The sequence below is a fragment of the Tachysurus vachellii genome, chromosome 4, assembly GCF_030014155.1.
Source record: "Tachysurus vachellii isolate PV-2020 chromosome 4, HZAU_Pvac_v1, whole genome shotgun sequence".
Taxonomy (NCBI): domain Eukaryota; kingdom Metazoa; phylum Chordata; class Actinopteri; order Siluriformes; family Bagridae; genus Tachysurus; species Tachysurus vachellii.
In genome coordinates this window covers 1975461-1990460 of record NC_083463.1, presented here as the reverse complement: position 1 = coordinate 1990460, position 15000 = coordinate 1975461, and the positions used below count along the sequence as shown (strand labels likewise).

The 15000-nt window shown below is 42.9% G+C and overlaps 1 protein-coding gene across 1 annotated transcript in view; it reads right to left on the bottom strand.

Moving 5' to 3' along the window:
* The window catches only part of LOC132843902 (gamma-aminobutyric acid receptor subunit gamma-3), a 124167-nt gene that overhangs the window by 9331 nt on the left and 99836 nt on the right, over positions 1–15000 (bottom strand). Inside the window, exon 6 of the mRNA XM_060867025.1 lies at positions 5218–5355. Coding sequence (XP_060723008.1) covers positions 5218–5355 — 138 coding nt within the window. The remainder of the gene's footprint in view (positions 1–5217; positions 5356–15000) is intronic.

The following is a 15000-nucleotide window of genomic DNA, read 5'->3' as shown; positions in this document are numbered from 1 at the left end:
AGGCTGATAGTGAATAAGATATAAGAGTGATAAGAGATTCTCCTCGTGTATATACTGGTGTTAAATACTGAGATATCAGGAACATAAAAAAAGTAAATCAGTGTTTATTATCCGAAGGCATAAGTGGTAACAGTGTTGCTATGGTTACGGTGTGATTTGCATTTAAAAAAAGGAAAACGTATTGTCAGAATTTTCTCTAAGTAATAAACTGCCTTGGGGCCTTTTCACACATTATTTTGGGGGCGGGGCTTGTAATGATTCCTTATGATCTGTGGATTGATTGATTGCACAGTTCTGTACATTATTCATCAAAAACGCTTGCACTAGTTTAGTACACTAAATGACAAACATGAAGCGTTGCATAGCAACACACTCACGTGACGTTAGCAGACACTTTTATCAAGGGAACAATAAGGAATCTCATTTACAGATCTGAGCAGCAGAGGGTTAAGGGTTTTGCTCCAGGGCTCAGCAGTTGTCAGGATCCAGCCCAGGCTTTTGGCCATGTGCTGTTGTTCATGTTCTGACATAAACAAATAAAACATATTGTTTATGTTTACGTGTCTGACCCGCCCTTGTTTATTCCTCCCAGCTTCTGCACATCTGTTCCTTATGTGTTAATTGTTATGAGTATTAATCGTCGTCATTATTTGTCGTCCTTTGTCATGTCTAGTTTCGTCTGTGTTCCTGTTTTGTGGATTTAAGTTATTAAACCTGTTTATTTGAGCTATCCTGCATTTGGGTCTGTCTTCATCTCTGCATTGTGACAGCAGTGATGGGATTTGTACTCATGACCTTCTGATTAAGAAGTCTAAACCACTGAGTTAACGCTGTACCAGATCTGTGTTTTTACACTGTACTGTAACCATCTCCTTAAGACTGATGTAATAAACGACTTTACACTCTGGATAGTTTTTAGGCAGGATCTCTTTTAAAAGTGAAAGTGACGTGACATACAGCTAAGTACGGTGACCCGTACTCAGAATTTGTTCTCTGCATTTAACCCATCCAAAGTGCACACACACAGCAGTGAACACACACACACTGTGAACACACACCCGGAGCAGTGGGCAGCCATTTCAAGGGCACCTCAGTCGTGGTATTGCGCAAGACTCGAACCCACAACCTTAGGGTTAGGAGTCAGACTCTAATCATTAGGCCACGATTTCCCGATTAGGCTACTTTTCCCTTTAGTCTACTGAGAACAAACAAAGAGAAGAATCAGACTTCTAATCAGACTTTTTGACTTTAATCTGCATTACTATGTGACTTGGAAGTCTGACAGGAAAAAGGAAGAGGAAGAGGAAAAGGTTCATGATCCTGATTTGTCTAATCTCAGGCCATGAAAAGCACAAAGTTCATGCAGGAAACTCTACAATGCTCAATATGGATCTTATTCAAATACAGTAATTTGACTAATATTAACAATCATGGGGTGAAGAACAAAGGTTTTTTCATTTCTATAATAATTTCCCTTGATTTGTTTTGACTATTTCACAAACGCTGGAAACAGAAGACAGAATGTTCTTTTAAGCTAATTATATCTTTTTTAAATAATGAAGGCTTCTTAGCTTCCAGCCGTGAGAAGAACAGGCTCTGAAAATGAACCTTTAAGCCTATAATTATTCTCTCAGTAGGAAAACTGGAGAACCTTTAAGGGTTCTACATTGAAGGTTCTGTGCAGAGATGGATTGAAAGAGAAAGGTCAGCTCTCGCAGTCTTTCAGGATGGTCACAGAGCTCAAGCTGTCTGATTATAATGTTAAAAATAACAGAAATGTCACCGTGCGTCATTACGTGGTGGTGAGGTGACTTCCTGCTGAACAGCTGGAAAGATAACATTTAATATACCAAAGGGGTGTTTATTCCACTTCAGGAACTGATTATTAAGATTAAGTTTGATTTGATTGATTTAAAAATTCTTGCTGAAATAAATAAATAAATAAATAAATAAATAAGGGATAAATGTGTCTATCAGCAGTTTATTTGAATTTATCGCAGATATTAAATTTTTTTTAAATAAATTTTGAAAATAACATTTTATTAAGTATCGTACAGACAGATGGTATAACATTAAAACCCTTTTTTATTCATTCATTCATCTTCTACCGCTTATCCGAACTACCTCGGGTCACGGGGAGCCTGTGCCTATCTCAGGCGTCATCGGGCATCAAGGCAGGATACACCCTGGACGGAGTGCCAACCCATCACAGGGCACACACACACACACAAACACTCATTCACTCACGCAATCACACACTACGGACAATTTTCCAGAGATGCCAATCAACCTACCATGCATGTCTTTGGACCGGGGGAGGAAACCGGAGTACCCGGAGGAAACCCCCGAGGCACGGGGAGAACATTCAAACTCCACACACACAAGGTGGAGGTGGGAATCGAACCCCCAACCCTGGAGGTGTGAGGTGAACCACGTGCTAAGCCACCGTGCCCCCCTTTTTTATTTTAACAAAAATATAACAATTATTTTAACTTGAACTTTAAACACAATAATGTATGTAACACAGCCACATGGAATAAAAATCATTTAAATGATTAATTTAAATCAATGATGTAAAAATGGGTTTTTACTTTACAGAAAAATAAACATTATTTGAATTTATTACAATAAAACATTAAAATTAAGAACGTATTTAAAATAGACGGTCGGAAGCAGTTTTGTGTGTAGTAACAAATTAAATTAATTGATAATAAATAAAACGTATTTCACGGTCAGTTCATTTTCCGTCTTCACTAATTTCTCACTAATGTTAAATAGGAAGATAATTAATAAAGTCTGTCAGTGTACAAGGAAGTGATCATTTTTTTTATTCATCACCAAGGTTACAGAAAATCGATTATTCTAGCCTTCTTTCAGTTTTCCTCTTTTTATGTTGAAATTGCTTTTAGAAAAAGAATCAAAGCCACGTTTTTACTTTAAATGTTTTTTTTGGATTTAATTTTGTTGCATTCTGGCCTTTTTAACGCAGAGACTGTGATGGAAACGTCTTCGCTTTTCTCCTTCTCTCTGACATTCTTCAGCTGACGTGTGGTGAATAGCGAGCTCCTTCTGTTCCCCGTCCAATACGCTGCTAAAATAAATCCTGCGTCCTCGCTGAAAGCCTGTTATTCACCGTGTCTCTGTCAGCTTCGGAGAGCTGGAACAACCTCTGACACTTCACTCTACACTTTATTAAATCCAGACTTTTCACTAAAGGTTAATGTGCTGCTAATTAAAGCAGGGGCCAAAAAAGTTGTTTCTTATTCCTGTAGTTCACGTCTGTGAAGAGGATTAAATTTTCCAAAGTAAGGAAAAACAAAAAAAAACGAAAAAAACAAAACCATCCGTTTTACACTTGGTCTCAGTCAGAGGTGATATGTTATAAAGCACTATGACTGAGACATTTCAATTATTTATGTGCTCTTTACTCAGATCGTTATTTCACCTAAAACACAGGTCACAGGACACAGGTCACAGGACACAGGTCAGAGGACACAGGACACAGGTCACAGGTCAGAGGACACAGGTCACAGGACACAGGACACAGGTCAGAGGACACAGGTCACAGGACACAGGACACAGGTCAGAGGACACAGGTCACAGGACACAGGTCAGAGGACACAGGTCACAGGACACAGGACACAGGACACAGGTCACAGGACACAGGTCACAGGTCAGAGGACACAGGTCACAGGACACAGGACACAGGTCAGAGGACACAGGTCACAGTGCACAGGACACAGGTCACAGTACACAGGTCACAGTACACAGATCAGAGGACACAGGTCACAGGACACAGATCAGAGGACACTGGACACAGGTCACGGGACACGTGACAGGACACAGGTCAGAGGACACAGGACACAGTACACAGGTCAGAGGACACAGTACACAGGTCACAGGACACAGTACACAGATCAGAGGACACAGGACACAGGTGACAGGACACAGGTCACAGGACACAGGTGACAGGACACAGGTCACAGGACACAGGTGACAGTACACAGGTCACAGGTCACAGGACACAGGTGAAAGGACACAGGTCAGAGGACACACTACTTCCACAGAAATACAGATGATTAGAAAACAGGAAATCTGTGTGTGAAAACTCAGCAGCAATTTGTACCAATTCATTTCCCACTGATATTTGATGGTAAGGAAGTGTGTAATCTGTGTAATGTTCACACTCACTCCATTATTATGCCCAAAGAAAATGTCACAGCAGCTTTATTTTATCAGCTGACATTTCCTCTAAAACATGAACTCAGTGCAAAACTCATAATAAACAACATCCTAAAAATAAACACACCTTAGATTTTAGAACACAATCATAACACATTCATAATAACTTTCTGCCTTCATAAGACACTCATAACACATTCATAATAACTTTCTGCCTTCATAAGACACTCATAACACATTCATAATAACATTCTGCCTTCATAAGACACTCATAACACATTCATAACACATTCATATTTACTTTTGGCCTTCATAACGCATTCATAATAAATTTCAGGCTTCATAACACATTCATAACACATTCATAACACATTCATCTTCACTTTCGGCATTCTTAACTCATTCATATGTATTTTCATCCTTCATAACGCACTAACACATTCATATTCTTCTTGTCCTTCTCTCCCTCAGATACCACAGCTTCTACTCAGATCTCTTAACTGAACTGCTGCTCCACCAGGTGATTCATCTCCAGGTCAGGATCTTGGGATCTCCTTACACAAAGATCTCCCCTTCAGTCACAGCTCACAACCTGAAGGTAATCATGGAGACTCAGCTGAGCTTTTCCTCACATGTAGTTAATGTGACACACTCATGTCAGATTCTTCTCTATAACATCAGAAGTACTTGGTTGTGTTTCTGCACACAGGCTGCTCAGGTGTTTGTTCAGTCTCTTGTCATCTGGAGACTGGACTACTGCATCTCTCTCTGTCAGATCTTCACCTGAACACAATCTGTTATCTGTAAATGATCCAAAATGCAAAATGCAAATGTGACTTCTTCTCAACCTGCATAAGTTCTTCCATGGCATAAGTTCTCCACTGGCTTTCAGTAGCTGAACACACCAGATTCATGGTTTCCAGCCTTTCACTTTCCTCATGTGTTTTTTTTTTGTCCACACACACACACACACACACACACACACACACACACACACACACACACACACACACGCACAGGAGATGAGTGAGTTACCTGATGTGGTCTTGAGGACATCTGTGGTGTTCCTCAGCCCCATGAAGTCAAACTGATAAAGTCTCCAGGATTTCTGATCTGCTGCTTCTATTGAATTCTTCCTCCACTTGTATATCATTTCATCTCGGGGGTATCCATCTATAATCACACACAAACACACACACAAACACACACAAAAGTGAGTCTGTTGTGATAAACGTGTGGAATTGTGAATCAGGAAAACTCAATTCTTTCTTTGTTATTTTATATTTCTGTCTTTCTGACTTTCAGTAACAACACAACACTACAACAACACAACACTACTACAATAACACTACAACAACACAACACTACAACAATAACACTACAACAACACAACAACACAACAACACAACACTACAACAACACAACACTACAACAATAACACTACAACAACACAACACTACTACAATAACACTACAACAACAAAACAATACTACAATAACACTACAACAACACAACAATACTACAATAACACTACAACACAACAATACTACAACAACACAACACTACTACAATAACACTACAACAACACAACAATACTACAATAACACTACAACACAACAATACTGCAATAACACTATAATAACACTACAACAACACAACACTACAATAACACAATACCAACACAATAACACTACACCAACACAAAAACACTACAAAAACACTATAATGCTCCAAAATGCTCATTTTTTCTGACCATGGACGTGTGGAAGATGATGTTTTTAGTTGTTAGTTAAATGATGATCATCTTACTACAAGATCGATTCCCAGAGCAGGAGAAATCACACTCATCAAATTTGCTGAACTCCACTGAGCTCCACTCACACAGTGATTAAAGCATCGATCAGGATTACGGATTAAAACCATAAACTTTCTCAAGATCCAAACCTTGAGCTCCATCTCAGTGCATGTAAGTGCTAATGAACACCTGGTGGACATTCATTAACTCCATAATCCTCTTAATAAGCACACAGTGAAGCACTAGAGCAGTGACCTGGACTAAGGAAGGACAGTGTTAAAACAGGACAATGTGTCAGGATCTTCCCCGGACAGTTTGTCGTGTGTTTTTTGTAGGGATGAGCGAGTACAGCATTATCTGTATCTGTATCCGTATCTGTTAACCATATGAATTATCTGTACTTGTATCCGAAGTAGGCAGGGCTTGTCTTGAAATGGGCGGGGCTTTAACCGGTAATAATTAATTTGTAATATTTATAACACTAGCTTACTACCTTTATGTTTTTATGAAATACAGCAAAAACGTGTCAGACACTCAGTGTCTGGTTACTGGTTAGAGACAGCTGAAGGTTTAAAAAAGAAAAACATCTCCGACAGGCAGAGACGCAATGCGAGTCGCATTCTACCAAGCAAGCACCACGTCTGAACGAACCCACGTTTACCAGAACTCTACTGGTTAGTAAGTACGTATTATTAACGTTACAACCCGAAGTAAAAAGCTGAAGAAACCCTAAACGTTAACGGAAAAGACCCGCGAACCCGAGTGACTGAGGGAGAGACAGAGAGCTGTTGTGTGTGTGACTGTGAGTGAGCAGAGCGAGACACAGCAACACAATACATCTGTATGTGTGTAGGGGAGGGGCGCTGTGACTAGCCTATCACTGTAGGGGAGGGGCGCTGTGACTAGCCTATCACTGTAGGGGAGGGGCGCTGTGACTAGCCTATCACTGTAGGGGAGGGGCGCTGTGACTAGCCTATCACTGTAGGTGAGGGGCGCTGTGACTAGCCTATCACTGTAGGGGAGGGGCGCTGTGACAATCGCTGTCACAATCAGCTACACAATGATGATTTTCATTCAATCCGAGCACAGATATTGACTCGTATTACTCGTATAATACTCGTACTCGGCAGAAGTGCTTTATCCGTACCGGATACTCGTTTCAGCCGAGTATCCGGCTCATCTCTAGTTTTTTGTTTACGTTTTGTGTTCACGTGTCTGCCCCACCCTGATCTGATTCCTAACTGCCTCAGCACCCCTGTTCCTTATGTGTCTAATTGTCTAATTCCTTGTTGTGTCTTTGTATTGTCTTTGTGTGCTCAGTCTTGGTTGTTGAGTTTCAGTGATCTTTTCCCCGGTGTGTCCCAGATTTGTTTGTTTTGTGTTTTTAGCTATCCCCACGCTTGGGTCTGAATCTTATCCACAAAGATTTTGTTCCCTAACACAATGCTATTCTCTGACATCTGGCCCCTGCAGGAACATCTCACTGCAGTCTGAGGAGAACCAGAGTGGGATGAAGGTAATGGCTGAGGAGAAAGTCCAGTGTTTGTTGTGAGATGGTGATGATGCGTCCAAAAATGTAAACTTTGAACACTTCTGAGCTGGAGATCATGAGGGAGACAGAGGAAAGCAAAGAGCATTAGAATGAACACACTAAGATCCAAGATGTTCTTCTGTACATTGCTGAGGAGCAACTATAGGAGTGTCAGAAGCAGACATGATGGATCTGATGGAGCAGTTGGTGTAGAGTAGACGAGTGGCGAGAGAAGTTCCTCATTTCTTTTCAGAAAATTAGTGATGCACTGCCAGGTAGCCAGAGTGAAAGATCAGCTGGACAACACACACTCTACCCTTTATACACACACCCTACACTTTATACACACACTACAATTTATACACACACTTTACACTTTATACACACACCCTACACTTTATATACACACACTCTACACTTTATACACACACTCTACACTTTATACACACACCCTACACTTTATATATGTAATGAGGAGTCATATGGCTGAGGATCCATTTGCAGCTGTTTTAATGAACTCACACTCGAAATCAGACAGGCGGGGTCAGGGCAGGCAAACACAATATCAGAGAGCAGACAGAAATCGGTAACAGCGAAACAGGCAGAGGGTCGGGGCAGGCAGCAAACAATCAGAAAAACCAGTACACAGAAACAGAATCGAAACCAGACTAGGAATTACATGGAAACGCTCAGAATGATTGCCAAAGCAAATCGAGACTTCGCACCGGCGTGGAGTTCAAGTTCAGCTTATGTAGGAAGTGGTTGATGAGGAACAGGTGGCGGTGTAATCATCAATCGGTGTATTCTGGAGACGCTCCTCTGTGCTGGTGTTCAGGATGTGCATGCGGTGCGCTTACCGTGACAGAGCCCCCCCCCTCTCCCGCAAGCGGTTCCCGACGCAAGGGGTCTTGGCGGGGAGCTGGCCTGTCAGGATGTTGCTGATGAAGGTCGGCTGTGAGCGAGGGGTCCAGTACATCCCCCGCCTTCAGCCACGAGCATTCCTCTAGGCCGTATCCCTCCCAGTTGACAAGATATTGTCCAGTAGCTCGCGGACTTGATATGCCTCTTCTCCGTCGATCAGCAGTGGTGGTGGTGGTTCCGACAGATTGGTGGGGCCTTCAGGGTTTCCTCTCGGCTCATCGGCAGGTTTCAGCAGTGAGGCATGAAAAGTGGGTGAAATGCGGTCGGACGGGGGCAGCGCGAGATGGTACATGACTGGGTTGACCTGTCTGAGGATTTGAAACGGTCCCACGTACCTGGGGATTAGTTTTCGGCTGGGCAAGCAGAGGTGGATGTCGCAGGTCGAGAGCCAAACCCACTGGCTGAGTTGATATTCGGGGTGCGCCCTGCGGCGCTTGTCGGTGTGGATCTTCTGTCTCTGGATGGCCGTCTGCAACTGTTTATGTGCCACGCTCCATGTTTCTTCGCTCCGACGAAACCAATCGTCGACAGCCGGCAGGTTGGAGGGTGTGTCGGACCACGGGTATAAGGGAAGCTGGAAGCCCAGGACGCATTGAAAGGGGGTTAGACCGGTGGTGGGTTTGACGAGGGAGTTTTGGGCATACTCCGCCCACATCATGTATCTGCTCCATTCGTTCTGGTTGTTTTGACAACATGAGCGGAGGAAGCGGATGATTTCCTGGTTCAAACGCTCCGTCTGCCCATTGGCCTGTGGGTGGTACCCCGAGGTGAGGCTGATATTGATGTTCAGTCGTTCGAAGAAAGCCGTCCAGACCCGTGATGTGAACTGGGGGCCTCTGTCAGAAACAATGTCTTCGGGCAGACCATAAAAGCGGAAAACGAAATTGCACAACGCTTCTGCCAGTGCTTCAGCACTTAGAGGGATCAGGTGGCAGGCCTTTGAGAATCGGTCAGTGATGGTTAGAATAGTTTCTAGTGTAGTTATTTGATCGGGGCAGATCGGTGATGAAGTCAAGAGCGATGTGAGACCAGGGTTGTTGTGGGATAGGCAGAGGCTGTAACAAACCCACGGGGGTGTTGATGGGAGGCTTTAGAGGTGTTGCACACCGCGCAGCTTCGGACAAACTCCCGTGCGTCAGTGGGCAGCGACGGCCACCAGAACTGATTCTGGACCAGGTGGATAGTTCCTGAGATGCCGGGATGGCCGGAGGCAGGACTGGTATGCAGGAGCTCCAAGAGGGTTGTACGCAAGTTCTTGGGCACGTAGGTCTTGGTTGGAGGGCATTTAGCTGCCGGTGGCGTTTGCACGTTCACCTGGGAGATTTCGGTCAAGATGTCCCACTGAATCTGAATACACTGAATACACATTGTACTCTACACTTTATACACACACCCTACACTTTATATACACACACTCTACACTTTATACACACACTCTACACTTTATACACACACCCTACACTTTATACACACACACTACACTTTATATACACACTCTACACTTTATATACACATTCTACACTTTATACACACACTCTACACTTTATACACACACCCTACACTTTATATACACACCCTACACTTTATATACACACTCTACACTTTATATACACACTCTACACTTTATATACACACTCTACACTTTATACACACACTCTACACTTTATACACACACTCTACACTTTATATACACACACTATATACTTTATACACACACTCTACACTTTATACACACACTCTACACTTTATATACACACACCCTACACTTTATACACACACACTACACTTTATACACACACCCTACACTTTATACACACACACCCTACACTTTATACACACACCCTACACTTTATACCCACACCCTACACTTTATACCCACACCGTACACTTTATACACACACCCTACACTTTATACACACACACTACACTTTATATACACACACCCTACACTATATACACACACCCTACACTTTATACACACACCCTACACTTTATACACACACCCTACACTTTATACACACACACTACACTTTATACACACACACCCTACACTTTATACACACACCCTACACTTTATATACACACACCCTACACTTTATGCACACACACTACATTTTATATACACACTCTACACTTTATACACACACTCTACACTTTATACACACACCCTACACTTTATACACACACACTACACTTTATATACACACTCTACACTTTATATACACATTCTACACTTTATACACACACTCTACACTTTATACACACACCCTACACTTTATACACACACCCTACACTTTATACACACACCCTACACTTTATATACACACTCTACACTTAATATACACACTCTACACTTTATACACACACTCTACACTTTATACACACACTCTACACTTTATATACACACACTATACACTTTATACACACACTCTACACTTTATACACACACTCTACACTTTATATACACACACCCTACACTTTATACACACACACTACACTTTATACACACACCCTACACTTTATACACACACACCCTACACTTTATACACACACCCTACACTTTATACCCACACCCTACACTTTATACCCACACCGTACACTTTATACACACACCCTACACTTTATACACACACACTACACTTTATACCCACACCCTACACTTTATACCCACACCGTACACTTTATACACACACCCTACACTATATACACACACCCTACACTTTATACACACACCCTACACTTTATACACACACCCTACACTTTATACCCACACCGTACACTTTATACACACACACTACACTTTATACACACACCCTACACTTTATACACACACCCTACACTTTATATACACACACCCTACACTTTATGCACACACACTACATTTTATATACACACTCTACACTTTATACACACACACTACCTTTTATATACACACACCCTACACTTTATACACACAAACACAGTCTACAAACATTTAAATGAAAACAAATTCTTTCTTTCTTTCTTTCTTTCTTTCTCCGTATTTTGACTCAGATCTTGACACAGTGTTCCATGTATTTCTTTAATCCTCTGTAATGATGCTGTGTTTGATTTTGATGCATTCTTTCTCTTTGTATCTTCTAGAAATGACGGTGTCATTGTGTATGTGCAGTTCAGTCAAATGTTCAGCACAAGTGTTTAATATCTGCGTTATTGCTCTGATCTTCACTGTCACAAGTCCCACTTTAATCGATGGGTTTTTGTCATTGAAAGCATTTATTTTGCTTTAAATAACAGCCTCTCTTACTGGCATAAATATCTGAGCCTGATATTGGTCCCAGTTTTGATGGAAATGAATTGAATTGCTGTTAAACTGAACACGCTTCTGAATTCACATCACACGCTCTTCAGACTGTGAGAAAATACCCACTCTGTTATTACACAGATAAGACTGTACACTTTCTAGTGACATGAAAATAATGTGTCTGTCTGCTCCAAAGATGAGGAGTTACTGTTCAGTTACAAGTGACTCTGAATGTGTGATACACACAGTTCATTAGCAGAGCAGTCAAACACACCGACTCAGTTAAGGCATGAAAAAAGATCAGATGTAAATAATTTTGTGTTCAGTTCACTTTCTGCTGTTATACTGACAATCGGTTCCAGAGCTGAACAATGACATCACCAGATTCATGCTAGGTCTCACTCTGGTACTTTATTTAACACATGAATGTGTGTGTTCTTCGGAATAAATGACAAATTTTGTAGAAATTTCTGTCTGTGGATCATCTCCACCTCCAGGGTTGCCATATCCAAACTCCAGAATCCTCCAGATACTCTACAATCCCATTCCTCCCACTCACCTTTACACACCTTTACATAGCTGTGCACCTGTAGACACCTTTACACACTATTACACCCCTATATGCCCCTGTACATCCCAGTACACACCTGTACACACCTTTACACACTATTACACCCCTATGTGCCCCTGTACTGTACATCCCAGTACACACCTGTAGACACCTTTACACACTATTACACCCCTATATGCCCCTGTACATCCCAGTACACACCTGTACACACCTTTACACACTATTACACCCCTATATGCCCCTGTACATCCCAGTACACACCTGTACACACCTTTACACACTATTACACCCCTATGTGCCCCTGTACATCCCAGTACACACCTGTACACACCTTTACACACTATTACACCCCTATATGCCCCTGTACTGTACATCCCAGTACACACCTGTAGACACCTTTAAACACTATTACACCCCTATATGCCCCTGTACTGTACATCCCAGTACACACCTGTAGACACCTTTACACACTATTACACCCCTATATGCCCCTGTACATCCCAGTACACACCTGTACACACCTTTACACACTATTACACCCCTATATGCCCCTGTACATCCCAGTACACACCTGTAGACACCTTTACACACTATTACACCCCTATATGCCCCTGTACATCCCAGTACACACCTGTAGACACCTTTACACACTATTACACCCCTATATGCCCCTGTACATCCCAGTACACACCTGTAGACACCTTTACACACTATTACACCCCTATATGCCCCTGTACTGTACATCCCAGTACACACCTGTAGACACCTTTACACACTATTACACCCCTATATGCCCCTGTACATCCCAGTCCACACCTGTACACACCTTTACACACTATTACACCCCTATATGCCCCTGTACTGTACATCCCAGTACACACCTGTAGACACCTTTACACACTATTACACCCCTATATGCCCCTGTACTGTACATCCCAGTACACACCTGTAGACACCTTTAAACACTATTACACCCCTATGTGCCCCTGTACATCCCAGTACACACCTGTACATACTATAACACTCCTATATGCCCCTGTACATCCCAGTACACACCTGTACACACTATTACACCCCATGTGCCCCTGTACATCCCAGTACACACCTGTACACACTATTACACCCCTATGTGCCCCTGTACATCCCAGTACACACCTGTACACACCTTTACACACTATTACACCCCTATGTGCCCCTGTACATCCCAGTACACACCTGTACACACCTTTACACACTATTACACCCCTATGTGCCCCTGTACATCCCAGTACACACCTGTACACACCTTTACACACTATTACACCCCTATGTGCCCCTGTACATCCCAGTACACACCTGTACACACCTTTACACACTATTACACCCCTATGTGCCCCTGTACATCCCAGTACACACCTGTACACACCTTTACACACTATTACACCCCTATGTGCCCCTGTACATCCCAGTACACACCTGTACACACCTGTACACACTATTACACCCCTATGTGCCCCTGTACATCCCAGTACACACCTGTACACACTATTACACCCCATGTGCCCCTGTACATCCCAGTACACACCTGTACACACCTTTACACACTATTACACCCCTATGTGCCCCTGTACATCCCAGTACACACCTGTACACACCTTTACACACTATTACACCCCTATATGCCCCTGTACTGTACATCCCAGTACACACCTGTAGACACCTTTACACACTATTACACCCCTATATGCCCCTGTACTGTACATCCCAGTACACACCTGTAGACACCTTTACACACTATTACACCCCTATGTGCCCCTGTACATCCCAGTACACACCTGTAGACACCTTTACACACTATTACACCCCTATATGCCCCTGTACATCCCAGTACACACCTGTAGACACCTTTACACACTATTACACCCCTATATGCCCCTGTACATCCCAGTACACATCTGTAGACACCTTTACAAACTATTACACCCCTATGTGCCCCTGTACATCCCAGTACACACCTGTACACACTATTACACCCCTATGTGCCCCTGTACATCCCAGTACACACCTGTACACACTATTACACCCCTATGTGCCCCTGTACATCCCAGTACACACCTGTACACACCTTTACACACTATTACACCCCTATGTGCCCCTGTACATCCCAGTACACACCTGTACATACTATAACACTCCTATATGCCCCTGTACATCCCAGTACACACCTGTACACACTATTACACCCCATGTGCCCCTGTACATCCCAGTACACACCTGTACACACTATTACACCCCATGTGCCCCTGTACATCCCAGTACACACCTGTACACACTATTACACCCCTATGTGCCCCTGTACATCCCAGTACACACCTGTACACACCTTTACACACTATTACACCCCTATGTGCCCCTGTACATCCCAGTACACACCTGTACACACCTTTACACACTATTACACCCCTATGTGCCCCTGTACATCCCAGTACACACCTGTAGACACCTTTACACACTATTACACCCCTATGTGCCCCTGTACATCCCAGTACACACCTGTACACACCTTTACACACTATTACACCCCTATGTGCCCCTGTACATCCCAGTACACACCTGTACATACTATTACACTCCTATGTGCCCCTGTACATCCCAGTACACACCTGTACACACTATTACACCCCATGTGCCCCTGTACATCCCAGTACACACCTGTACACACCTTTACACACTTTTAC